The 25,438-nt window shown below is 41.7% G+C and overlaps 4 protein-coding genes across 6 annotated transcripts in view; 2 read left to right on the top strand and 2 right to left on the bottom strand.

Moving 5' to 3' along the window:
- Positions 1–3,796: 3,796 nt before the first annotated feature.
- mblac2 (metallo-beta-lactamase domain containing 2) lies at positions 3,797–9,106 on the bottom strand. The gene is made up of 2 exons (XM_064296513.1): positions 8,476–9,106; positions 3,797–6,823 (listed from the first exon to the last, which is right to left on the bottom strand). The coding sequence occupies exons 1-2, from the start codon at positions 8,915–8,917 to the stop codon at positions 6,438–6,440; spliced, it is 828 nt and encodes a 275-aa protein (XP_064152583.1). The 5' UTR covers positions 8,918–9,106; the 3' UTR covers positions 3,797–6,437.
- Positions 9,107–9,162: 56 nt separating this feature from the next.
- On the top strand, positions 9,163–13,200 carry polr3g (polymerase (RNA) III (DNA directed) polypeptide G). The gene is made up of 8 exons (XM_064296514.1): positions 9,163–9,240; positions 9,900–10,018; positions 10,403–10,532; positions 11,321–11,389; positions 11,887–11,946; positions 12,201–12,265; positions 12,574–12,690; positions 12,874–13,200. Exons 2-8 carry the CDS (start codon positions 9,902–9,904, stop codon positions 12,958–12,960), a joined length of 645 nt encoding a protein of 214 aa, XP_064152584.1. The 5' UTR covers positions 9,163–9,240; positions 9,900–9,901; the 3' UTR covers positions 12,961–13,200.
- A 388-nt stretch (positions 13,201–13,588) lies between these two features.
- lysmd3 (LysM, putative peptidoglycan-binding, domain containing 3) lies at positions 13,589–17,614 on the bottom strand. Of its 3 annotated transcripts, none has more exons than XM_064296510.1 (3): positions 17,501–17,614; positions 15,597–15,872; positions 13,589–15,239 (listed from the first exon to the last, which is right to left on the bottom strand). In XM_064296510.1, the coding sequence occupies exons 2-3, from the start codon at positions 15,864–15,866 to the stop codon at positions 14,562–14,564; spliced, it is 948 nt and encodes a 315-aa protein (XP_064152580.1). In that variant the 5' UTR covers positions 15,867–15,872; positions 17,501–17,614; the 3' UTR covers positions 13,589–14,561. The 3 variants fall into 3 exon arrangements, with proteins under 3 accessions (XP_064152580.1, XP_064152581.1, XP_064152579.1); XM_064296511.1 differs by having other exon boundaries at positions 17,535–17,569; XM_064296509.1 differs by lacking the exon at positions 17,501–17,614 and having other exon boundaries at positions 15,597–17,494.
- A 1,195-nt stretch (positions 17,615–18,809) lies between these two features.
- adgrv1 (adhesion G protein-coupled receptor V1) overlaps positions 18,810–25,438 on the top strand; it is a 159,069-nt gene continuing 152,440 nt past the window's right edge. Inside the window, exon 1 of the mRNA XM_064296515.1 lies at positions 18,810–19,241. The gene's annotated coding sequence lies outside the window, so the exon portion shown is untranslated. The remainder of the gene's footprint in view (positions 19,242–25,438) is intronic.

The following is a 25,438-nucleotide window of genomic DNA, read 5'->3' on the forward strand; positions in this document are numbered from 1 at the left end:
TCTATATCAGTGAATATGGGGTTTACAGCATATAAGAGTCTAGAGTCTATTTTTTTTTTTTTTTGATAAAAATTCATTGGAGCTTCTCTTTTTTTATTAGACAGCTTTTATATTTCTTTAAAGCAAGTGAAACTTAAAATGCTATGTGTTCCTAAGAGTGAGTGATGAATGAAGACCGAGTGATGTATGTACAAAAAGGGTCAACCACACTATAAAAGGATAAGATGAAAAAGTTTTAAAAATAAAATTAAAAATGTAAAAATTAAGTAATACTAACGATTTACAAAATCAAAATGCAAAGGGGAATTCCATTTAGGAAAGGGGACTTAAGTGACCTACATGATAACAGTGTTGTTCAACACACACGACCATTCAAAATGGCAGTATTAGTGCACTGTGTGTGGCTTCATTTCAGCCAGCAAGTGCTCACCTCTTGTTAAGTAAGTGGGCTTGCAACCCAAAGGCGCCAGTTTCAATTCCCAGGTAAAACTCTGCCATACTTAATATGAATGAGCTTCAGTATATAATATCCAACTGTATGAATGGATACCCTGTAAAAAAAAAAAAAAAGGTTGTTTAGGTCGCTCTGGATAAAGCCACCTGCTAAAATGTCTGTAATGTAATGAAAAGTATGTGGGATTAATATTGTAAATTCCGTTTTTGACAGGACTCACCCCATTGCACGGCCATGTGTAACAGCTGGGTGAAAATCTCCTAAGAACAATAAACATTTGCTTACTTAGGTGACACAGCCTGGCTTGGGCCTGGAGGGATGTTAGCGGGTGGAGCTGACCTCTCCATTCCGAGGCCAGGGGCTATAGCGCCACCACAGGCCCCAGCAAACCTCACACCCCTCGCAAGCGCTTAATTAATCGCTAAAAGTTGTCGCAAAGAATCAAAGGATGGGGCGAGAAAGAGGAATGCTGGGCGGAGGGGAGGGGGGAGGGGAGCAGCCGAAACGGAAAGGAAGTGAGCCGCAGGGGGTGCGCTGGGTGGGCCGGGTCAGATTGGCGGCGTGCCGTTGGCCCCGGTGCTGATAACCCCGCTCTTGATTGGCACTTTTGCCCCTTAACTTGGCCCCAGCCTTCCCACACTTGTCAGCTCTCCCTACCACCAGGCAGATACGGGCTGTCAATTAGCGCGCAATGCTAAAGAGCGGCTGGATGTCAGGCAACGCCACCGACCTCGGGGGTGGGGGGGGATGCGCGGAACGTCTCCTCCTCCCCCTTCTACCCCTGGCTATGATATGTTGCTATTGAACTGGGGGTAGGGGGGGGGGAGATAAACAGCCCACAGGAAAATGAAAACGGACAAACGCTGGCCCCATTACTCATCAGCCCCCTCTTGTGTTCCTTGATGCAAAGCGACGTCGCGATTAGATCGCTTTGAAGATGCCCAAGGATCCCTGTCACACCACGGCGGTGAGATATAACTGCCTTGTCATTGGCTTACAGTAGACGACAGCCTCTTGGGATTCAAGCAACCAAATTCATCCAAATATCTGCGGGTCATAAGTCTGACGCATGATAGCCTAATTGACCAACTCCTTGAAATACAGATTTGTATGGCATTGAAACCAAGAAGGTAATGATTTGTGTAACAATATAGACCTACTACGAGACTTGATAATATATATTATAAAATGAAAATTTCCTAAGACGTTAATGTTTTTACATCAGTCTGAGCCATTTTGTACAAGCACAATCTGTTTTGTGAATATTTACTGAAAAGCAATATGATCACTTTTGTAGGTCCCCCATTTTACAAACCTGAATTTATCAACGCTTTGACACTGGTTGTGCAGTGTGGCATGAATTGTGCCCCTGTTAAAACAGCCAATCAAATAAAAGTACTCTATTCACATAAACCTGCCCATGGTCAGGCTTTTCTGAACAACGAAGCAACGCGCACCTTTCCATGATTTACCATCCACGACCAGAGCATAATTATGAACAAATGGGCAAGCAAAATTTAAAAAAACGTGCAAAACTGACATTGTTAAATGCCATTTTTATCTTTCCAGCTAAAAGCATAATCAGCTACAATAGTAAGAACTTGAATGTAAGCTGGTAATAAAAAAAAGTAGAATAGGGGACCTTTTAACCATGGTTTCAGGTCAACTGAAGTTTTGCTGCTTTTTAGGAATTTAGTTCACCAAAACACATATGCTGCAGCATTGCACTGTAGGATTAAGACTTCAACAAAAAGTCATATCACTTTTTAAAAATAACAGCAGCTGACCTTCCTGAGGAACGTAACACAAATATTCCGCTGCATATTACTAGCTATATGTCAACAAACAGCCATCAATTTACCCTCCGGGTAGACAGTGTCATATATACCTTCTGTATTTCAACCAGAAATATGACTGCCAAACCTAGGTAGTTTGAGTCGTTCTCTCAAAACGGAGCACAGCCATAAAATAATTTTGTGAGGGTTTTCTGAAGAAATAAACGTCACATTCAATCAGTCACCATTAGCCTCAAGGAAATCATATTTAAGATATTACAATACACGTAATTTTGGCATGCAGAATGGATAATAATCCTTTTTGAAAATGTCTGCCTACAGTAAGCCGATTCTTTGCCTGCCAAAACACACTGTCTTCTGCCTTATGGTCTTCTTTTTTCCTAATAAGCACTTCCTCGACAAAATGATGTTATTTTTATAACTTGATGTCAAAAATACAAGAGCAATGTCTCCCTCTGGTGGTTATTATTCAAAACTATAACTACAGTGATTTGAGCGTGTTGTGTGAAAAGCGATGGATAAATGTATTATTATTATTATTATTATTATCATTATTATTATTATTATTCAACAATAGTCGTCTGAATAATCTAAAAGTTTGAAAATCAATACGTGTGTGTGTGTGTGTCATTGTGTGTGCGTGCGTTGTTTCTCTGCTTTCATCGTAACTTTGTGTATTTAATCGAGAACCTAAACGAAGGAAGTAATACTTGCAGCAATGATCTGATTTGTAAAATTAGTATTTCACACAATTGCCCAGCTAAACCAAATCTGTTAGAGGCGGTGCATCGGCCTCAGTGAAGTAACCACTGATTATGCCGTTGAATCTACGATTTAATGACAAGCGCAATTTCGCAATCAGAGATAAATCATAAATACCATTAATGTGGTGAAAAATTAAACTAAGCATTTTCTACAATTTTCTACAAGCTTCGTTGCTTCAGATGTAAGCACATACAGCCTATAGTGAAATTTCTGCGAATGCATTGTCAAGGGAAGTCTTTGATATACAGTATAACAGCAAGGAAGTTCAATTATTTGTAGTTAAGTGTATAACTTAGTCTGAAATGTATACATTTATCTTAAAGCTTATTATTATTAATTATTATTATTATTATTATTATTATTATTATTATCCTCATAAATTTACACTGCGGTTTGCTTGTTGCCAATTCGTAGTTTTAGTCTGATTTATAATTTCGAACCTTCTTACACACAGTTTTGAGCCGTGACTAACTTTACGAGCCGCTGAATTTGTCACAGCGCGACCTCACGCGCGGATCCCTTTGAAGACAAATTAACCGGAAATAAACGCATAGTCTTTTCTTCTAACCCACTCCTGGTACATTCGGACCACTCCGAAGTAGACTATTTGCAGCCTTTCCTAAAAAAGAAATGCGCACTCAGCCTTTAGAAAGATTTCTTGGGGCACATACTTGTGAAACAAAAGAAAAAATGAGAACTTTAACCACATGCCTGGTCCACCGTCAACAGAAATTATACCTCATTCTGCTAATCAGTTCTTTACACAAGACAGACACGGCAATACATTTTTATTATTATTTTACTTCAGGTAAAGAAACTGTATTCTGTTATTACATTTTAAGAGTTCACCATCATGGCTTATTTTTTGACATTTGTAGCTTCAAAACAATCGCAATTGCAATAAAGTGCAACTAAAATTCCAACACCAGAAAGCATTTCTGGACAGCAATTTTTTCTCATTCATCAACACTGCATATATACATAAATACTGTATATTATGAGTTATTTGTATACATTGGTACAATGTACAAAGTAAATACAAGCATTACAGTTTTTCTTAAATTCAAACAAGTTTGTTTCAATGACTGCTGAATTGAGTTCAGAAAAAGTAACGATTGCATTTACCTGTAATACAAAGTTAAAGGCAAACATAGATTGAATCCCTGCCTTTGTTTTATAACATATACTGTAGCAATGTAGGCTATAGTGTACCTGCTGAATCCAAAGCTGAAAATGAGCGCTACCTGAAGATTGACAGCTCAGCTGTCACCATGGCAATTTCAGTGCAGGAAACCCCTACATTCTACATTCCTACATCTGACCTTCTGTTGCTACACTGTAGCTGGCCCATTGAAGCCTGAGCTGAGATGTATTTGACATCAGCATGCTCATCCTTATACAAGGATATCCACTGCAGCCCTGTCCATTAGCACAGTTACTACCATGTCCACATTGCTGCTATAATACTGATACTTTATTTTGTCTGTGCTTACTTATTATTATCATCATCATCATCATCATCATCATCATCAATAAGACAGCATGGGCTTGCTTTTCTGCTCTTAGTATGAAATTAGTTACATTTATCAGTCTGACAAGCAAAAAAAGTACACTGTACAGTAGTTCAGAATATACCTGTCAACCGATTTTAGGAAGATAAGCTAATATTGCGTTTAAACATTATGATAAGGTTACCAGAATCAGTAGTGCATATAAACTCCAACAACATTGTGGATTTGAACAAAAAACACTGTCAGTCAAAAATGCATATTTTTGCAGATTAATGACAAGCAGGAAGAATGCAGGGCACGGTTATGGTTTGGAGAATGAAGTGGAAAACCTTGCTTTCATGCTGATTTGCACAAACAGACACAGACATTTTCACAGTGTCCCCATGCTACTGCATTTCAGGATGAGACAGAAAAGGGCAAAAACAATTTCCAATGCAACTTAACATCTGGTCAATTATTGTTCAATGTTACGTCCCTTTATTTTCAAGGGGGATGTCATTAATGTGACTGCCAATTTGGATACCAGATAGTGCCCAGGTTTGAGTGAGGTCTGTGGACAGGTGTAATTCTTAAAATACCACACCAGCCTATATACAAGAGAAGGTCTCATGCTTCCCCTACACACTTATCTGTGACCCACTGGTGCTGAAAAACAAACTTGAATGCTATCCAAACAAAGACATATTGGCTCACTTTAAAGCAGGACTCTACAGTTTAGGTATTCAGTCCTGTACTATGCCTGCATTTTCAGTTATTATAACTAAATAATGCATGGTTCCTCTGGGGGGGGGGGGGGGGTAGTGTGCAGGGGGAGAAAATAAAAAAGGGATAAAAGGTTCATAAAAAAAAAACCTTGTCTAGCGTAGCTAGATTGAAGAGATCAGATATGTACGAATTCAATGGTACTTTTAAGACTCTAGACAGCGTACAATGGCTCCATTTGCTTGACTTTTTCTTCATTCTCGATCTTAATGACGGTGTGATTTTTCGAATATTCAGGCAACTTCCGATTTATAACTTCAAATTCTTTTGATGATTGGGTGAATGCTGAAAATGTGCCACCTCATTACTGCAGAAAAGCTTCCGTGGTTTAGAGTGCTTGTAGTGCTCTCCGGACACTCACTTAGCATCGTTCTGAGACCAAGGTTGCCTGCATAGCATTTGCCGCATAGTGAAGCTGTTCATTTATTTATATGAGGAGTTCCTGAGGAGGCCTTGCACTGTAAAGACCTCATTCTGACAACACTGAATGCAAAACTGATCTGTGTTTAAAAGTGCATATCAGGAGGGGCAAGGGGCCCTTAAGCGTGCTTAGCAGATCCCTGACGTTAGGCTAAGAGCTACAGAGTGAAGGACATGCCACACAAAACCTCGTATTATGCTTATAGCAGTAAAATGGGAAACAAGCAGCATAATGGAACATCCTGGAAAATGTGAGAAAGATAAAGGCCTCACTTCAGTCTGATCACAAATCGCCGTATACTGTATAGCATTTAGTAAAATGAGTAAGGCCAAAGTATGCTGCAGTTAAAAAGTCAGTGGAGGCCACTTCCTGGACATTCATTTTTAACAAATGAAAAAGTTTCCTTTGGTTTTCTGCCTAACTTTTTTCCTGAATTGATCTTTGTGAGAGTGCTTCTGCTCTCTTATGATGCAAAGTAACTATTAGCGCATTTGCCTTAAAATGCATGTCGCAAATTGATAAATATAACGGCTCTACGCTACACACTCAGTGACTTAGAATAAAAAAACCAGGTGTGATTCAGGGAATCACAGCCACACCTCAAGAAGGGCTTCACAGAACTACACCTTCAGTAGGTTCTGTCAGGCATTCGGGGTGGCTGCCCTGTAGAGACTCAACACTGCTACTCAACACAGGAACCTCAGCCCCAAGCGGGCGTTCCTGGGGGGCTAACAGGCGCTGGTGGAGTTTGAGGCCCTCAGGGCGAGGCTGGCGACGGACTTGATGGCGCAGGTGGCGAAGCGGTGGCAGGCCCCGGCGCCGGAGATGTAGCTGGAGGCGATGTGGTGCAGCCGCTTGGCGCCGAAGGTGTGGAAGTGGCCGGGGAGGACCTGCTCCACCTGCTCGCCGTCCACGAGCTCCAGCAGCCGCTGGCAGCTGCGCACGTAGTCGCTGACCCGGCTGTAGGGGAGCCAGTCGATCATGGCGCCGTCGTAGGCCACGTCCCCGCTGAACAGCATCTTGCGGTCCTTGTCGTGGAGGCAGATGCTGCCCCGGGAGTGGCCGGGCATGTGCAGCACCGTTAGCTGCCGGTCTCCGAGGTTGATGACATCACCTGGAAAGGCAGAGAGGCAACGGGAGGTTCCGCGCTGCACTGCAGCACTGACGCAGCAAAAGCTCTACTGACACTTTTTTTTAAACGCGTGTTAACAGGAAAAAGGATGATTCAGATGATTTAAATTTTTATCAATAGGACTTTGTGTGTGAGGCAAGCGAGTAAGAGCCCCTGCAGCAGAGCAATACATCACTAATGCAGGGAATCTACAGCATGTGTCCACCATTTTGTCCATCTGTCAATGTAAAGAGTCCATTGAGTAAGACACATAAACGTCCAGTGTCCTCAGCATACTCCCAAGAGTACCAAAGTAACTTATCTTTGTTTTTAGAAGAAAAAAAACAGTACTACAGATTACACCAGGTTAGTCTTCGCAGTGGATTCATTTCTGATTTGCCTGCACTTGATCTTTTATAAGAATTAAGAAACCACTTCATAAAACAAAGCCAGTCATGTCCCCACTAGAGCTGACTTGATGGTAAATTGGACCCACCTCTGTAAGACCTGACAAATGTGTAATTATCGGTTCTTGGCTCTTCCCAGAAACACAGTCAGAGAAGATATTTCTCTCCAAATGCATATGCTCTAACTAGTAAGACTATCATTGCTTAATTATTGGACATTATGACTTCAATGGGCCAATCCACTGCTGCTGAACGATTAAGCTGACTGAAGGACATGCAAGGGTGTGCAAGTAATACTAGAATGATAAATGTTGCACACACACTCATAAATTTGGCATATTGTGGGAGATTCTGTAATTCAGTCTGCACCCCAGCAACTTCCTGGCTGAAATAAAATATGTCGAAGTCCTGCTCTGAATCCAAATAGCCTCCACTCTGCACAAAAAGGGAGGGGCTACTCCTGTCTGCAATCAGTTATTCATTAACTTTACGTCAATAGCATCAGATAAATCGAGGGGAATGAGATCTTTAACACCTTCATGCAGCTTTGTCAGCAATGTTGTTTTCCTGGAGACTAAAATCGAGACTTGTGAATTGTGTTTTTAGTAAATTGGACAGGAAGAGACATATTGCTCTCCCACCAAATAAACCAATTTTCAAATCTAAAACCCCGATGAGCTCAGTCTGAGACAGATCAAGTGGGAGGCCCGGGACAAATGCTTCTTCGTGCGCTGCCAGTTTCTCTCTGCAATGTGAATTCCCACGTGACGGTACTCCAATCTGACATATGCGAAAGGCGTGTTATGCATTCCAAAGTGGGTCTTGATTTCCGGTAACCAGGCACGGTTGTATCAGTCAAGATTGCACTAATCAGATTTAGCATCGATCGGTATATTGTTCTTCTCATCCTATACTTAGCAGCAGCCTTTTATCGTTGCAGCAAGACTTGAGTAGATATCCATCCTCGCCAATGACACTATTTTTCTGTAGAATTTTAGTATAGCATTAAACAGTTTTACGCCCAGTACCCTTCGCATGACACCAACTAACTAACACCAGTATTCGGAAATTAGTATTGTAACTTTTATGCCTTAATCAAGATTGAATTTAGGTTCTCAGACTTACCCAGTCAGGTCGTATTACACATGTCGCGTTGGCTAAATATTGATTTCAATATGTCCACCATTTTTCCAGCAACAGTACGGTGCTGTTTTTAACAACAATAACAATGATAAAAAATAATACTACCTTCCTGTAGTATGTGAGTTGGTTGTACTGCCTTGACTTTATATTGCCTGGCTCTCCATCCAGGAGACGGATCACGGACGATTTCGCTATCGGACAGCCAGGTCACCGTTTCGAAGTTGTCTCCGTTGGCTAGTGCATCGACCTCTGCCCTGTGAACGCCCACCTGTTGAAACTGATGCAGCCCACCCGAATGATCGAAGTGGACGTGCGTCCCGATGGCTAACAAAGGATTCCTTCGCTCTGGGTCTTCTCCAAGCAACCCTTTGGCATTTATATAATCTGGTAGACTTCTCAATCCCAGACCAGTGTCTATAATAACGTCCTGGTGGGATCCACGAAGTAGCCAAATGTTTGCTCGGTTACCCGACTCGTAAAACCTCTCCTGGATCCAGAATAAACCTTCTCCAAGAGATTTGTGCGCATACCATTCCGTTGCAGACATCCCACTTCATGCACATGCAATGAAAAAAGAAATGTCACTTAAACAATCGAGGATATCAAAAGAGGAGGTCAAAATGCACGGACTTCACCCGAAAGAAGCAATGCGGCTGTATGCATCTACAATTTTGCAGAAATGGTACGGAAGACACTCCCATACAGGAAGTGGTTGTGTTTACACGAGAAGAAAGTGACGTTAAGTGAAGCGAAATCCTATTGGTTAAACACATGGACACCGCCCATTTTGACAATTCAGCCATGGGGTCATTTAAAAGCCTGCTTCTCCACGCGTTTCTCACATTGCCGGTAGAACGGATTGAGCGAAAGGTATCACGACCGAAATATGCTTTTTTGTTTGTTAACTTATGTGATTATATTCGAAGATAAATGTTTAAACGATAATTCAGCTACGTCTTCGTCTATCAAAAATAGATGCAGTTATGTTTAATTAACCATATGGACTGTAGCTACGTACTGTCCTGCAAAGTAGTTTGATTCGTACGCTTCAAAGAATACAGCTTTATTACATGGTGTCTGTTAATTCTGTGTTTTTCAAGATGAGCTAATGAACGTGTCTTTTAAATAACTGTCCCCGCCACAGAAATTCATAACGGCCGGCTATTGGTAGCCTGTGAGCTGATGTAATCTGTAGGACATTTTTGCTGACTACCTCCTGTGGTTTTTTCTCAGTAGCCTAACCCTAACAGTGAAAGGTCGGGGGACCGTTTAGGTCAGCCTTATGATTAAATGCATAAACCAGTACCATGTAATTTAAAGTGGATATATGCCCAATAGTAACAGCTGATTTCTCTGATTTTATGTGGTAAGCCGTCGTTAGCTTTAACAGTGTAAATAGATTATGACAACACTTTTGGCAACCTTTTTGATGATCCGCATGCTTGCTTCAATGTCCTGGTGAAGCTTGGCACATTTGTGAGTTTCTTGTGGCTAATTGGGGCGCGGCTGTGCTTTTCGTCTTTCTGCAGCCATGGCCGGGAGAGGCAAAGGACGGGGCGTCGCCGCCTTCACCTTCAACATCGATGCCCTGGGCATCACCAGGGGGTCCATGCCAGAGACGGCGCACGGACCCAGAGCGCTGTTCCCGGTGAGCGCGGCTTGCCAGGGAATCTGTGTTCATGCCCGAGACGCTGGCTGGGAGAAAATGGGTGTCTCGAGAGAGAGGCCAGGGTGCAGAGGTTTGATGAGAGGGAGAGGGAGGCCGACAACATTTTTTCGCGTAATCAGTAATCGGTGTCAGTTCAGAAAGCATAAACTGTCCATGTGTATGTGTCATTTTAACTGGGTGTGTTAAATGTGGAGACATCCTGCCCCACCCAACCACCCCCACCCTCCACACACACACACACACACACACAAACACACCAACACCTGTGTGTACACAAGCCCACGCACAAACACAGCCACGCAGACACGGTCTTAGTATTTACCATGTCCGTTGCACTGCACATCCTCCTTGTCTGTGCTGCAGGATATGGAGTACAAGCCTGTACCATTAAAGACGGGGGAGGACGAAGACTACATGCTGGCTCTGAAACAGGAAATGAGAGGAACCATGAAACGTCTGCCCTACAACATTCCACTTCTTCAGAAGAAGGCTGGTGAGCACAGAACCCAAACACAGTAGGACCCTTCCATACACAATAATGCTATGGGTGGGGTTCAACACTTGAAATGGTTCCCAACACAGTTCCTGCAAATCTACTGTCCTGTATGTTTTCACTCCAACCCTAACACAGCACACCAACAGCTTGAGATCTCTTTGAGCTGCCAATTAGTAGAATCGGGTGTGCCAAATTAGGGTTGAAATGAAATCTACAGAACGGTAGATTTCCAGGAACAAGTTTTGAAACCACTGTTGCAGACGGTCAATTAAAACGTAACATGAAAATTTAAAACAGAAAACAATTGTGCAGTGTGACTTCTGCACTTTGACTCAGATTAAATATGAACATGAAGTGAACATCTCTCTGTGCTCCCCCTCACTGTGAATGATTCCATAATCCTTTGATTAAATTGGTCCGAATTCAATAAAGGAATGTTGCGGCTACATCAGAGAGGCCCTTGCAGGCCATTGCATCATTCATAGATTAAAGAGATTTGAACATGATTTCCAGTGGAAGATGAATCATATATTTTACTGCTGATTTAGTAAAAACAAATCTTTTTGACATGACTGTTTAACTAGGCAGACACATCCCTTTGACTTGTATAACCACTGTAAATTAGAGCGCTTTAAATCAATTTGAAAACGTTAGCAATGATATATGGCAGATTTGTGGACCAAACCCTGTCCGTTACAAAGGTTAGCATGTTTGAATGTAATAATTGGACATTTTAAATGTGATTACACTGTAAAGAACCATCTCACTGTCATGCTACGCATCAGATGTGGAGCGGTACAAGGAGAAATACACACGGAGTAAGCAGACAGAGCTGGCAAGCGATTGGACACCAGGTATGAAATGTCTGAGAACGGGCACACGGGATGGGGTAGGGTTTCCAATATCGTCTCATTCAAAACAAATGTGATGCAGTGCACTCACCGATACAAGTGGGGTGGTTGGGTGGATATTTATCAAATGAACTGCGTTTGTGTGGCACAGTAACTCTAAAGCAGCTGGAATTTGGTACAGTATGTTATCCATAAGCAGGAAGATTTTTCAAGAACCTTATTTATCAACCACCCGGCAGGTAAAATCTAGAACACTGGGCAATAGCAACTGATGGGGGAAAAAAACATATTTAACTGAATTACAGGAAATCCTAGAATAGCCTAACAAATATGGGACTGTTGGAAACTCTAGGAGTGGGATAGACAGAGGTTTGAAGGTTCATGTTTCATATAAAATGTTATGTTAAATGTTATTTTAAAAAGAACTCCCGCAAGACGGTGCTTAACGTTGCTGGTTTGTTGCATTGGCATGCACACATCTTTCTGATTGACGTTTATAGATTGGACGCGACTGCCAAAGGAGTTGATGCCACAGAAGAAGAAAGTAAAAAAGAAACCTGGTAAAAGCATGGAGGATATTAAAGCATTTACATTTTCTGTCCAACGATACTATAACAGGCTTTTGCTGGCTCCCTCTATTCCTGTAGTTTCTTTTGTTTATCGAGCATGATTGATGTTGGCGAGAGGAGGCGATGGCAAAGCCTGACATTTTTTTAAAAAAGAAAGGGATATTATTACACTTTAATGTGTTTTTTGCCCCCAAGTACAGGCTGTGAGGGTTTGGCAATAAAAATGCATTTTTTGATATTAACAGAAGTGAAGAAGAAACCCAAGAAAGAAACAAGCAAAGAAAAAGAGGAGCTGCTGACTAAGCTAGATGTAAGCTTTTTTTTTGTTGGGGGGGTGGGGGGGAGGGGTTGGGGTGGAGGCAAAGCTCTGTGGAAGGTTAATGGGGACTATTTCCTTGAAAAAAATCAGGGGCAATTTTGCCAGTGCACATTTGGCCTTTTTTCAGCATTCATCATATTCATCAAGGCAAAGTGAGTATGAAAGGGTGGCTGAATGCCAATCATTACAATAACCCCATGAATACGCTCATCAGTCATTTTTTGAATATGAAATCTGTCCAGCGTACAATTACATCCCTCTGTGCAGAAATCAGGTTTTTTTTTTTGCGTTTCCTTCAGGAGCTAGAAAAGAAAGATGGGGAACCTGATGAAGAGGAAGAAGCCAAAAAAGAAAAGGGTGAGGAAGACGAGGAAGAATTGGAGGGTGAGGAGTATGATGAAGAGGAGCTTGAAGAGGTAATTAATAAAAATTAAAAACATAAATAAACATTTAAATATTTCACAAGTTATGGCTAAAATTGTTACTGGCAATTTTTTTGTCATATTTACAAATAAGCATGTTGAAATAATTTTGAATTTAGGTAGAGTGTTTGTGATTAAACCTCATGTGAATCTCTCCTAACAATGTTTATATTTTAGGAGAATGACTACATTTCCAGCTACTTTGATAATGGAGATGATTTCGGTGCTGGCAGTGACGACAACATGGATGAAGCCACATACTAGCCTGAAGCTACCTGCCCATTTCTCAGAGTACACATGCGACCAGTGGAGAGACTAAAGCCAAATACTGAGTGAATGTAGATATGTAATTTTGTATATGTGCCAAGTTATTTTTCTGTAATGATAAATTATGCAGGAGCTTGCTTCTCATCAAAATAAGTTATTGTATTATTTCACATGGACTCATGTTGAGCATGTCTGAGCACATGGTTCATCAAAGAATTAAAACCCTGTAAAACTCTGGTACGAGAGGTATAGCTTTTTCTTTTCCTTTCATCAAGAGAATTTGGATGGGTGACAGTGTAGTATAATAGGTAAGGAGTTGGTCTTGTAACCTGAAGGTCACAGGTTCGATTTCGGGGTAGAACACTGCCATTGTACCCTTGAGCAAGGTACTTAACCTGCAGTACACATCCAGCTTTATAAATGGATACAGTGTATGCACTATGTAAAATGTCGCTCTGGATAAGAGCGTAGAAATGCCTGTAATGTAATGGATGAACCAGCTCAAATGGAAACCACGTTTTCCTCCTGAGAATTCTGGATTTATGTATTTAAGGGGACTGCTTAAAATAAAAATATTGAAGCATTCCAACATGTGATGCCGCAGTACCAAAAAAATATATATACATTACTCAAAATATATTTATTTAGTACTTCATCAGCTCCTGCTATAGTAGAACACAGGGCGAAGGCACGAACTCTCAAATCCTCATTTCCACAAAAAGAAACATCTTGTAACTGATGTACAGTACTGTTGGAAAAAAATATTACAACTTAAATACAGCAATTGGAAATATAAATGCATTTTACATTTCCATTTCATAAACAAGCCAAGAGGAAAGTGCACGCCTGCAGTTATTCAAAAATGCACTTTTTCAATGGAAGGCAAACCTTTTTAAAAGCTGTGTGTTCACGAAAAAAGAGAAAGGGCACATTCATTTCAATACTGACAGTTTAAATATATATCTTTCTATTAAATAAATTACAATATTGATATCATTCACCATATCATTTGCAGTAGTCTGGTTGACATATAAAATTAGTTTAGGTTTCTGAATGGAAAAAGTCATCTTTTTTCAATCAGAAAAATACTGTATTAAATCCAGATAGGGATAATGAGAGGGAGCAAGAACTAGATCGTTCAGCAGCATTACACTAAAATGCAATTAACTTGCATTAGTCGTTCGCCTAAATTCCCCTTCACAACACTTGATTTTAAATGAAAAAATTGGTCGGCACTTGCATTAAAACCAGGAGACCAAGACTGATTCAAGGGAATATTTCCTGTTATTAATCACATGGGTAGAAATCTGAATGTGTACAAACTACATGCAAACAAGGATTAAAGAAGCAAGGCTGCATAACCCAAGACATGGTTCATATTATGGAAATCCCATGACATTTAAATCCCAGTATTTAAAAAATGCTTCATCTTTTTGCAGAAAAAAATGAAATGCAGGCGAAGAGAATGTCCTCGTGTCCTCTTTTATTCGTTTATTTTCTCGTACTCCAGAACTGATTGCGTATCAGTAGATATGTTCTCATAAAACTTTATTAGATTGCACACTGTCCAGTGGGTTTAGGTTTTGAACTCAGTAGTGCTATGTTCCCTCGTCCTCAGGAACAGAGTCTCTCTCCTTGGGCGCGCGGCGTTGCATCAGAAAGTGTGGGCGAGGATCGCTACCCAGCCGCGAATCGGCAGGAAGGGGCGCGTTCGGCCCCGCCCCTCCCTGCAGCTTGGCGGGCGGACCGGCGGCGGGCCTCGTCGGGTCGGTGGCGGCGTGGTGGCTGACGTCGGCTTTCATCAGCACCTCGTAGTACAGGAGGTAGAAGACCGGGGTGACGATGCCCACCACCAGCATGATGGCCACCGCCGTCCACCACCTCATGCCCCAGTCGGCCCCGTAGTAGGGGTCCTTCCGGGGGGCCTGCCTCCGCTCGGGGTCGGCCGGGCACTGCTGAAGGCCGAGGGAGGAGACCACCTCGCTCAGGCCCCCCGCCGAGGGGGCGGCCGACTTGACCAGGAGCTCGATGTCGCGGTCCTTCTCCTGCAGGAAGCTGCCAGCGCTGTCGGTGGACGAGGTCGAGGACGGGGGCGGCTCCGGGGCCGCGGCTCCTCCCCCCGCCGGCGGCTGCGCTCGGGCGGTTCCAGGATGGAGACCCGCAGGCCTGACGGACTCCGTCAGAGCGCTGAAGCGCTTCACGGGGATCTTGAGGGACCTCAAGGCAAAGAAGTCCTGCTCTGTCAGCAGGTTGTTGGCCCTTTTTATGTCTGCAACCTGCAGAAGGGAGAGACCCATAAAAATAAAATAAAAAAACTTACTGGTAAGCCCATCTCCCTATCCATAAACCGAGAACTAGGCTATTACTTTATTTTTCAGAGCTCATGGCAAAATGTTACCATAAGACACAACAGTCAGGACAATGAGAAGACACAAGACACAAATGCCAGTAACAGAACCACTGTACACTGAATAAAACTAGATATGGTCAAGAAGCTCCTGAAAAAAAGTTGTCAGATATTCCGTTTTGTCAAATTTGTCTAAAAACATGAAAAAGGTTTATGACGTGACAATAACTCATTTAGTAATGACTACTTTTAACTGAAATCACAATAAAGGGTAAGGGTAAATTACCGAGCAAAAATACTGGAGAGCAATGGCGTTTAATGTGTCTCCTTCCTTGATTTCTCGGACCAGATAGATGATGTCATCTATCCTGTCTCTTGATGCAGGCCTGCGAAGCCTTTCTCTCCCTCTCGGTCGCAGCTCATAGGAGTCGCTGTCCTCCTCGGAAAACTCATTTTCCGCGGCCACGCTGTTCCCAAAAATGTATGCGTGTCCTCCGTTGGCTGGCTGCACCGTTGTGGCAGACTGGAAACCATAATTCTGGTTTCTACCAGTCATTTTTCCCTTTGAGAATGAAAGATAATTCAGCTTTCTTGCCTGTTTGCACACTTCCTGGAACTGTACGATAAAGTTAATTTGAATGGTCATTTAAAAGTAAATCACAAACTTGTTTTCGTATATCCTACAGAGAGAGAGATGACATTGGTTTTACTTCGTAAGTGAAGAACAGCACCTCATATCGACAAACCAAGGCTACTATTAGATGAAGCTGGTAAGCGGGAGTCTTGAGCAAAGTTGTAGGTAATGCACATATTTGAATGAGCTGCGGAACACATTTTCTTCGCCCTGAACTTGACCTACCATCAGCGATACTCTGAAAGGCTCAAACCTGTTTGTAATCTGAACTCAGTCCTAGTTTCCTAGAATGCATCCCAGTCAAACAAGACCATACTGAACAAGGAGTCATTTCCGAGGAAGTGTACAAGATGGCTTAGCTGCTGGCAAACATTAACTAGCTTAATTGTGATAATGATAACACAGCCCAACTCCTCATTGCTCTTTCAGGCCCATTACTGAGCATTAGGCCAGTGAGATATGTGACACAGGCATGAAATAACGATAACCAAACAGCCAAACCATCGCTAAATTGCAAAATGTAAAAGAAAAAAAAATGTAAAAGTAACCAATTTTTCCTGCACTGTGTAAAATGCCGTAAAGATCTGCAGCGGGTCGTGTTTCTAAGCATGCCACCTCATGCCTTACGTAATATGTAAATATTATTTTCTATTATTTACATAATCGAACTAGCTGCATTTAACAGAATACCACAGATAACAAATTGTATTTTCGTGCACGTTAAAAGCCGAATATAATAGACGTTTACCACTCAAATAATGTGTGATTAAGCACTCGTCATGCAATCTGATTATTTGATTTTGACTGACAAGCAAGCTAGCTGTCACCTTTCATTTCTAAAATCCATTGAGACACTTTGAATTCTGCAAATCGGTAATCCTCTAGGAAATCCTACTGGTTTACCCTTTGTTCTGATGCACACATGGACTAGGGGGATTTCCGTCATACCGACCAACAGAAAGCTAAATAATCTGACTAACGAAGTGAGTCACAGAGATAATTTGAAAATCTGGTACGAATAGATCCCATTAAAACGGTTAACACTTGCCTTTAATAGTGGCTATTTGATTGCCCAAAACTTTGGAATAAGTGTACATAAAAAGTTCGATTGCAGACTACTTCAATTTAGATGTTTAGCCAGTTTCATTTTGATCAAGCTAGCTAGCTAGCAATATAGCTACACACAGATAAGCGCTAACCTGTGCACTTTAGTTTCCCCGTCAGTGCTAATACAACTAACTATACGGATAACTACTTGGGCAGCCAACGAAACAACATAATTCGTTTTATATTGACAATACAGAGTGGTATTCTTCTGTAAGCAATTTCGACAATCACCCAATAAACAATCTAGCAAGCTATAAGCATCCAGAAAAAAAATCATCTTCGCCATGCAGGCTGCTATTTAATTACACTAGCTAGCTAGCCAGCTGTCTCCCCTGCTAACAGAAATGCAAAACTGGAAAGCTGCAAACGTCGTGGCTAACTGGCTAAGCATTATAGGTAATGTTATCATTCGCACGTTTAGTTTACAATAGAAAAAAATGTGCTTTTACCTGTAATACAGGCACAGCGACCTGTACCACACACCTAGTTATGTCATTGTTCTTCCGCTACCACCAGCTCACTGCGTATTTGTTTGGCTACGCCACGTCAACACAATCCTGACGTGATGACGTAATTGGCGTAATTTTGGTGCTCTTGCATGTGGGTTTTCGAGCTGGTTCTTCTTTGTGTTTATTTATTTATTTCTTTATTTGTAGCGTTTATTTTTTAACTTTATTGCTTAATTTCGCTCGACTTCTATGTGTATGCAGAGAGCATGTGTCTTAAGTTTTACTGCTGTCCTAAGTTACGTTCAGAACATGAAGTTTGTCGTTGAATACAATATTGCAAAAAAGTAATGGGTCCCAAAGCGCCTTCATTTCTTGCCAGCAATACTTGCCAGACTGGTGGGTATTTTGACCTGTGACATTATGTTTCCCAGATTCGGACTTACTTGGTATGTTCCCATAGCGATTGCACATAAGTCACTCGCATAATGTATTCTCCAGTGGTTACACTAAGTATTTCTAAAGTGATCTGTTTCAAAGCAAGCAGTCTTTATTCGGAAGAAGATTGATTGGGTGTGCAGTTTGTAAAGTGAAATAACGGTGAAACGGTAAATAAATAGTTGAATGCCTGCCACTTCCCACACTGCTGTTAGGGCAAGCTAACGAAACGCAAGCACACACACACACACACACACACACACACAACTTGTTATTATTCATATTGCAGTTTTGTACATTATTAAGGATTTTCCTAATTTGAGGAAGTTTAGCGACTTTGAAACTGAGTAACAATGTCTGGTTCAAAATATCAGTTAACACTAGGCTGATAATCTAAAAGTCTGAGAAATAAAATAAAACGTTTTTTATTTTTTCATTTTCCAAGAGGCAAAGAAAAAACAAACAAACACTGAGACAAACAATGCCATGAAATGATTTAAGCAGCGGAACAACACACGCAAACGTACAGTAGGCTACATAAAGATAAACAAGTAGGCTAGTTAAAATGTAGTAGTTTATCTGAAATTGGTTATTTAAAATGCAATGTAATTTTGTCTTTTAAAAAAGGAACATTTGAGATGCAATTTGTGATGCGTTTTAACCAATTTCCAACTAAAACACATTATTGATATAATCTATTGAATATTTTTTGATCGGGGTGCACCTCGGGTCATTTTTATAGAACTAATTTCGTTTTTCCTTTCCTAAATAAAGGGGTGAGAAAAATGGTTCGCTGGGTGGAGCTGTTCGCTCGGCCCCCAGACTGTCAAGCTCCAAATGCGATTAGCGCATCTTGCCCATGCAATAGGGAACCAGAGTTGAGGAGCTACTGTAGTTTCTCTCGAAAGCAACCTAGCCGTATAGGCTACAACGCAGATCCGCCGTCCAGAAAGCATTTCATTCATTTGAAGTGATAAACGGCTGGGTCACGAAGGGCAGAACGAGTTCATCCAAATAAAAGGAATACAGTTGCCAGTTACTTCACCCGCAGCGTGTCCCGTGCGTGACGTGTTTTTTCCTCAGTATAAACGGAGGAAAACTGAGCGGGGCACACAAGGCATCGGGACCGAGAATGCGAGTACCCAAACTGGGCTTTGAAAGAATGTGTTTGTCAGCCAAGACAATCTTCTGACAGAAAGTGTGGGCTATAAAAATATTTTTGGTTAAAAGATCCATCGATGATATCTTCGATAGCCGGGACAACCACTTTATTTATCCTGGGTTGGTAACCAAAGCAAGGCGTCAGGTAAGTCAGCCAATTGATATTGTAGTATGGCATTATAAACAGGTGTCTTATGGAGAACCAAATAACCTTTTTCTGGGTAGCAGGCGAGATGTAGGCCTATGCTTCGTACATTTCATTTAAACACGAACGTGAACTAATTCTGCTAAGTTTAATTCTTCCCCCGTTAGTTTGTGGCTTATGCATGTGAATCACTATAACGGTCCCACGTTTTCCGAACACTAAAAGCCGCGTTTCACCGTTGGCAATAGCGACTTCAGTTACACGTGCAATTCGGTATGAAATTGTGATCCTTTTTTTCTGGTAATATTTTATTGACTCTGTCAATTAGACAAATTATGCGTATGTAAAGTGTACAATTTATGAGGAGTAAGTCGTTTTTGTTTTCATTAGAATCTTTGAACGGCGCACGGCGAGAGATTGACGCGCATTGTATAAAGACAATTAACGGCGATGAGTAACTACTAATTTCTTTTTGCATAATGCCAACAATTTCACTCAGTGCGGCAAATAAATTTGAAAAGCCTAAATATTGATACAGTGCAATGATTGAGCGAATAGCTGGGGAACCCATTGACAAGCAGGACAAATGCTTCCATGGTTACTTTCAGGACATTCACTGTGGACACTGCGCTTTGTGCGTTTCCTCCCTCTGCCATTGAAATGAAACAGCAATCCGCGGGGAACCGCCACACATGGTGGGCATGAGCCGAGACAAACTTTAAAAGGCCGTGTTGACTAATCTTTCACTGAGGTCATTGCTAATCTTGGTTCACAATGATTTACGCGTAATTTATATTGAGATGGAATGATGTGGGAATCGATTGAAAAACTGCGCATCTGTTTACATTGTATCCTAGCTATCATTGAGGTTCACAGGGCATTTTGATAAAAAATGCATTGGGAGTTTCTTCCTATCACTCTTATTAGCTTACCCTCTGGAATACGAGTCGGAACATCTGCAATGAAAATGACAGCAATAAAGTGTATAAGTGCACAAATACCAAAAAGTGGACTAGGAAAACCCAGTTAAATGAGGAAAATATCTGATGTGAAAAAAACCTCAGCGAGGTCTTTAGGGGGCTTAGATGAGTAGTTACAGATCGTTGTTTTTGAAGTGCATGCTTGGTTATGCTTGGTTCTCCAATGCGTAATGGGTTTTTTTGTGTGTGTGTGCATCTGAGGTAAGTGTTGTTTATTTCATCATCAGCGCCAGCATTGCCCTCTGCTTTCTTACCAACATAATTTATGGCTCGAAAACTGTTACACAGCCCCCCTAGTGCCTCCCTCGAGCGTCCGGTTAACATCACCCGAAACAAAGGGAGAGGGCAATAAACATTATGCCCATTGGTACAGGGGTAAAGTGCTTAAGCATTCCTCAAAGGGGCAGGGCTGTGATTGATGTCAGAGTGATAAACGGGCCTGGTTGTGAAAGGGTGATGGAAGATCAGCAGGTGTGGGCACGGACAAAGGATGGCGCGGAATCAGGGTGGTAAGAAGGGGGCGCCAAATTAATAATCGCACGCACACACTCGCTGAAAAACAAATGTAGCCATACCAGTACCGTAAAAGGACTGAAAAGTTTTTTTCAGTGATGGGTAACTGGGTTCTTTATTTAAGTGTGTGTGTGTGTGGTGTGTGTGTGTGGGTGGGGTGGGGTGTGAAGCAGTACACCCCCCTGGCCCTTTCTGTTAGATGCCGTGGATCTAAAGGCTGTGCCCCCGCCCTTCCTCCCCCCCCCTCCATTTTGTGTTTCATTAAATAGTGTCTGCACAGTGCAGAATAGGAAGAATCAGGCAGCAGCTGCCTCCCCCATATGTCAAGAGCGTTGATTTAATTATGTTTAAAAGGAATCATTAAAATTGGAGCTTTGTTCATCTCTAGCTCTTCTGTGGACCATGTCAGATGTGCCACACACCCTAACCCTCTTCTGCCAAGCACCTTGGTCTCCACACACACAACTCCAACATGGAATACAGAAGCAGGCGGTGTTAAATGTTTAATGATATACATGTGTTAGCATGTCTTAAAGGGAGTGTTGTTAAAGTACTGTATGGATTTAGAAGGAAATTGCCATCAGATACAAGTAAAGCATTGGGATGGGACGGACTGAGGGCTGGAGGCATCTACCTTTTATAGCCCGATTAGCAGATTTAACTGTTCTGCTATGAACCCCATTCATGACCATAGTCACCATTATTGTTGTATCAAAAAGTTTGTGTTTTTTTTATTTTTAACCGTTTAATATGTAATTAGATTGTTCTTAACTGAACATTCTAATGCTGATGTAACAATCGCTTCTGCAATGTAGTTCTAGAATACTCACTTAGAATTTCGAAGAAGAAACATTCCAGAAAACCTACGCTTCAAAGGGTTAAATGTGAAAGGTCAGTGTTTTCAGTTTTTTTTTTGCATGATGCCTGTGTGGAGGTGTGGGAAAAGTGAGCTGTGGGTCTTGAGCTCTTATTCCCATTAGTTCCAGTCAAGGGCTGTGTTTCCCCACCTTGTGAGCGTAAATAGCGGGGTTCTCTTCTCCGGGGCCCTTTCCCACCCCTTCGGGGGCCTCCCCTAAAACAAAGTGGCCGTGTGAGGAGCCGAGACCAGAATGCCCCCGGGAGCCGCGCACAAAGACGCGGACCCCGGCGCGGCATAATGACACCGTGGGCGACGCGACTTAAGGTTAGCGCCCAGAGTCGAGAGAACGTGCAGGAACGAAGAAAGCTCTTCCTCCCTCTGCGAACGGTCTCGGCCGCCGTCCATACCGCCCGAACGCGTGCTCGCTGTGGCAGCGACGGGGCGGTCCTTTTTTTTATTCTAATCGGTTGGCGTGAATGGAATGCGCTCCTTTTGTAACTGACATCTGTTTTAGCGAGCCTTTTTAGCATTCTGATTGATTGATTTAATTGTCTGTGACCACATTTGTAAACAGCATAGTGATGTGTAAGTGGCTGAGTCAGAGCTGAACAAGAGTGTGTTTTGTCATGTTTGGAGGATATTTGATCTGTTTAGGAACTTTGGAGAAGCAGCGGACTCAAAAGTTTTGTTAAGATATGCAGTTTGCATTTTGGTAAGTTGGTTAGTCAGAGGTAGGAGAGTAAAGATATTGGGGATCTCACAATATAATGGATAGAACCTTATCCCAGTTCATGACAGCAAAACCTATTATTCTGGGTTTTAACACAGAATTTATATGGAATAAAATGAATATAAATTGCATCTTAATACATATACTGCAGACATGTACCTCACATCCTAGGGTGTTATAGACCATAGAAACAAGTATCCAGCCTCTTCATCTTCTTGCTTATGGATTGTTTTTGCGGTAGTTTTATTTTTATTTTTTAAGTCTTCAGTTTGTAGTTCGACAGCCATTTTTTTCATCCTTCACAGATGTTTGTTCAAAGGTAACCAGTTTTTCAACAAATTGTACCAATGCAAAACATGTTTGTTTGACATATAAAGAAGAAGAACCAGTGTTATGCTTAAGCTATCAAAGAAGTAATGCTTGCCTTCTTGTAGCGTCGTAGTTAATTAATTGTCGGGTGTCTGGTTTCGCAGTTCCCAAAAGTAAACGAATACAAACAAACACGAGTGGTACCATGTCAAAGCTGAGTCATGCACGTTTGTGTGAACATCCCCTGTGCCTCCTAAGTGACCGTTGTTTTACTTTTCCAATGTCTCCTTACCAGTCTCGGAAAAACTTAACTGGGACCAGTGTTCCAACAACTCGGCCTTGGCTTTTTAAAATAGAGAACCAAGAACCATTCTCTTCATTAACCACTGTCAGTCTGTCCTTGGTAGCTTTCTTTTTAGTTTCTGAGAGCTGTACTGTATTTTGATAGCTCAGCATGTTTTTTATGGGTGCTGGTGCGTAGGATGGTTGGTTAAAATTTTAGTGGCCGTTTACTTTGGAAAAGATCATTGGGAAAGCGGTGGGACATTCTTCATTCTTTGAGATGTCCAACGGCTCTGGGGGCTATTTTTTTGTTTTTGCCTGACGGGCCGCCACAGTTGTCATGGAACTTTGGAAATGCCTGCCTGTATCCCTGGGTCAGATGGTTCATATGACTGCGAACCTCCGGGAAACACAAAAATAAATGTTTTCCTCTACTTTCGTAAGATAAAATTTAACTTTGAAAGGTCTTGAGTTAGGATAGGAAATGTTGTTTTGAACAGCTCGGAACACCTACGTCTAATTCCCCAGGGCATTGAACTTGACCTTTGAACTCCCCCGGCTTCTTCACCACAACTTCAAAGAGACTCTAGCTGTGCCCTGTGGCGAATGCAGCGTCTATACATTCACATGAAAGTCCCGAAGCTCTGCTAACAAGCCATTTCTTTGTTGAGAAATGGAGCCGCTTGTAATTTTGCCAACCACATAGCTTACTGTACGCAGAAGATCACAAATGTATATTTCAAACGGAATATTTTAACTTGAGAAATTGGCAATTTGAAGAAAAACAAAAAATAAAACAGTTTACACAAAACAAGTATAAATTGATCAATAAATGTATATGGGAACAATCTTTAATAAAATAATTTTATTCAAATCATCATCCTCTCAATGAGGGAATAGCAGACACAGAAAGCTATAGCAATCAGTGTTTAACTGCTCCACGCAACCTTTACTGTGGTCAGTGTTGGGGAACCTGTTTGCTAACCCTGTGCCCACTACCATAGATGGCGTAGCTCTTTCTGACTGTAGAGCAGCAATCTTTCACTGAACTCCTGTTAAAATGCGGATGCAACCTGCTATGTTCCCTTGTTTTCTCAAATTTATGGCGCTTTGCTTGGAAACGGCTTGTACCTCACCCTTCGGTTGGGGGTGGGGGGAGCGGGGTCACGGCCTGTTTCCCGGATGGCGGGGGGTCCCCCCTCCCCCCATTAGTCACCGCTGATCAGTGTCTTTGTCAGCTTTGATGGAGACAGCCTGCGTGAAAGAGCCGCCAGTCGGCTACAGCCGAATGCGGCCGGACGCTGTACCCCCATCAACGGCTCCGAGGTAGCCCCATTATCCCGCGCCTGTCCCCTTATTTATTCTCATGCTTTCTTCACCCGACTTTAATACCGTTTTTTTTTTTTTTTCTTTTTTTCTCTCCCACTGGCAGCGTGGTGTTCCATCACGATGAAGTCATGTCTTCTATGGGCGGATTTTATGAGAAGTTTTTTTCCTGTTCATTGACGTTTTAGCAAAAAAATGTAAATCAAGAAATGTATTTGCGGAGTTCATTTTGTTGAGTTGAGTTTTTTTTCTGATAAGGATAATCTTCATAACATGATGCTCTTTATTTTCAGTCGGACAATGCAATATTTTCACTTTTTTCTCGCACTTTTTTGCCCTTCTCTAAAAAAACTCTTGTGTATTTATTTGTAGGCTGACAAATCACTGCTAATTTAGATTCATGCATGTGGTTGTGTTTGTCTGGTATTTGAAAGAAAATAAAACAGTGCATCTTGGTGTGTGGCAAGAGGGTGATGCAAATGATGAAATTACATACCCTATTCAATAGTAAAACATTAGTCTCATCATTGCTTTTAGACCTTTGCACAAATTTAACGCTATCTGGCAGGTATAATTAAGGCCTTGTACACAGACAAATGTTTTTTGTCAGCTTCTGCATTCATGCTCTTTCCCCCATCATTGCTCTTATTGTGAATTTCTGTGGCAAGGTGTTACCATGTTATATGAGCTCAAACTTAAAACATGGATCCAAAATGTTTTTTGCATGCATGTGTCCTTAATGCTTACTATGATTCTGTACAACAATTTGTTTTGCCTGGCCTGGGATGTGTGTGTGTGTGTGTGTGTGTGTGTGTTTAGTTAAACTCAGCAGGTGCAAGTGCACAATTATGTTTGCTAACATTGAGCCAATTTTTAGTTTGCATAACATGGTAGTAATGTTTACAAACCTCATTGGTGTATTATGCTAGCTATAGCACATTACACTAACTGTGCTATAAAGGACATAAAAATGTAATACAAAGTATGGCTTTGTCTTTCAGTTAACACTCATTTGGTCTCCAAGATTGAAAAAATTCAGTCGAACTGACATCTATGCATTTGTCAGTGACCGTTGTGTTGAACTTTGAACTCTTGTAAAACTGAACTTTGAACTCTCCTGAACTTGCGATCATTGTGCACTCGACTGAAGCAAAGCCATTGGTGCGGAAGTGGAAGTGCCTTACCTCCCGCAGATAAA

Source organism: Anguilla rostrata, chromosome 10 (assembly GCF_018555375.3).
Source record: "Anguilla rostrata isolate EN2019 chromosome 10, ASM1855537v3, whole genome shotgun sequence".
Taxonomy (NCBI): domain Eukaryota; kingdom Metazoa; phylum Chordata; class Actinopteri; order Anguilliformes; family Anguillidae; genus Anguilla; species Anguilla rostrata.

Excerpts from the sequence above, each read along its gene's own strand:
- polr3g (XM_064296514.1), top strand. The coding sequence starts at position 9,902 with ATGGCCGGGAGAGGCAAAGGACGGGGCGTCGCCGCCTTCACCTTCAAC. Across the intron at positions 11,947-12,200 it reads GAAAGTAAAAAAGAAACCTG|AAGTGAAGAAGAAACCCAAG; the intron begins GTAAAAGCATGG and ends TGATATTAACAG. Across the intron at positions 12,266-12,573 it reads AGCTGCTGACTAAGCTAGAT|GAGCTAGAAAAGAAAGATGG; the intron begins GTAAGCTTTTTT and ends CGTTTCCTTCAG.
- lysmd3 (XM_064296509.1), bottom strand. The coding sequence starts at position 15,956 with ATGACCATTCAAATTAACTTTATCGTACAGTTCCAGGAAGTGTGCAAA. Across the intron at positions 15,240-15,596 it reads CTCTCCAGTATTTTTGCTCG|GTTGCAGACATAAAAAGGGC; the intron begins GTAATTTACCCT and ends TCCCTTCTGCAG.
- mblac2 (XM_064296513.1), bottom strand. The coding sequence starts at position 8,917 with ATGTCTGCAACGGAATGGTATGCGCACAAATCTCTTGGAGAAGGTTTA. Across the intron at positions 6,824-8,475 it reads AACTCACATACTACAGGAAG|GTGATGTCATCAACCTCGGA; the intron begins GTAGTATTATTT and ends CTGCCTTTCCAG.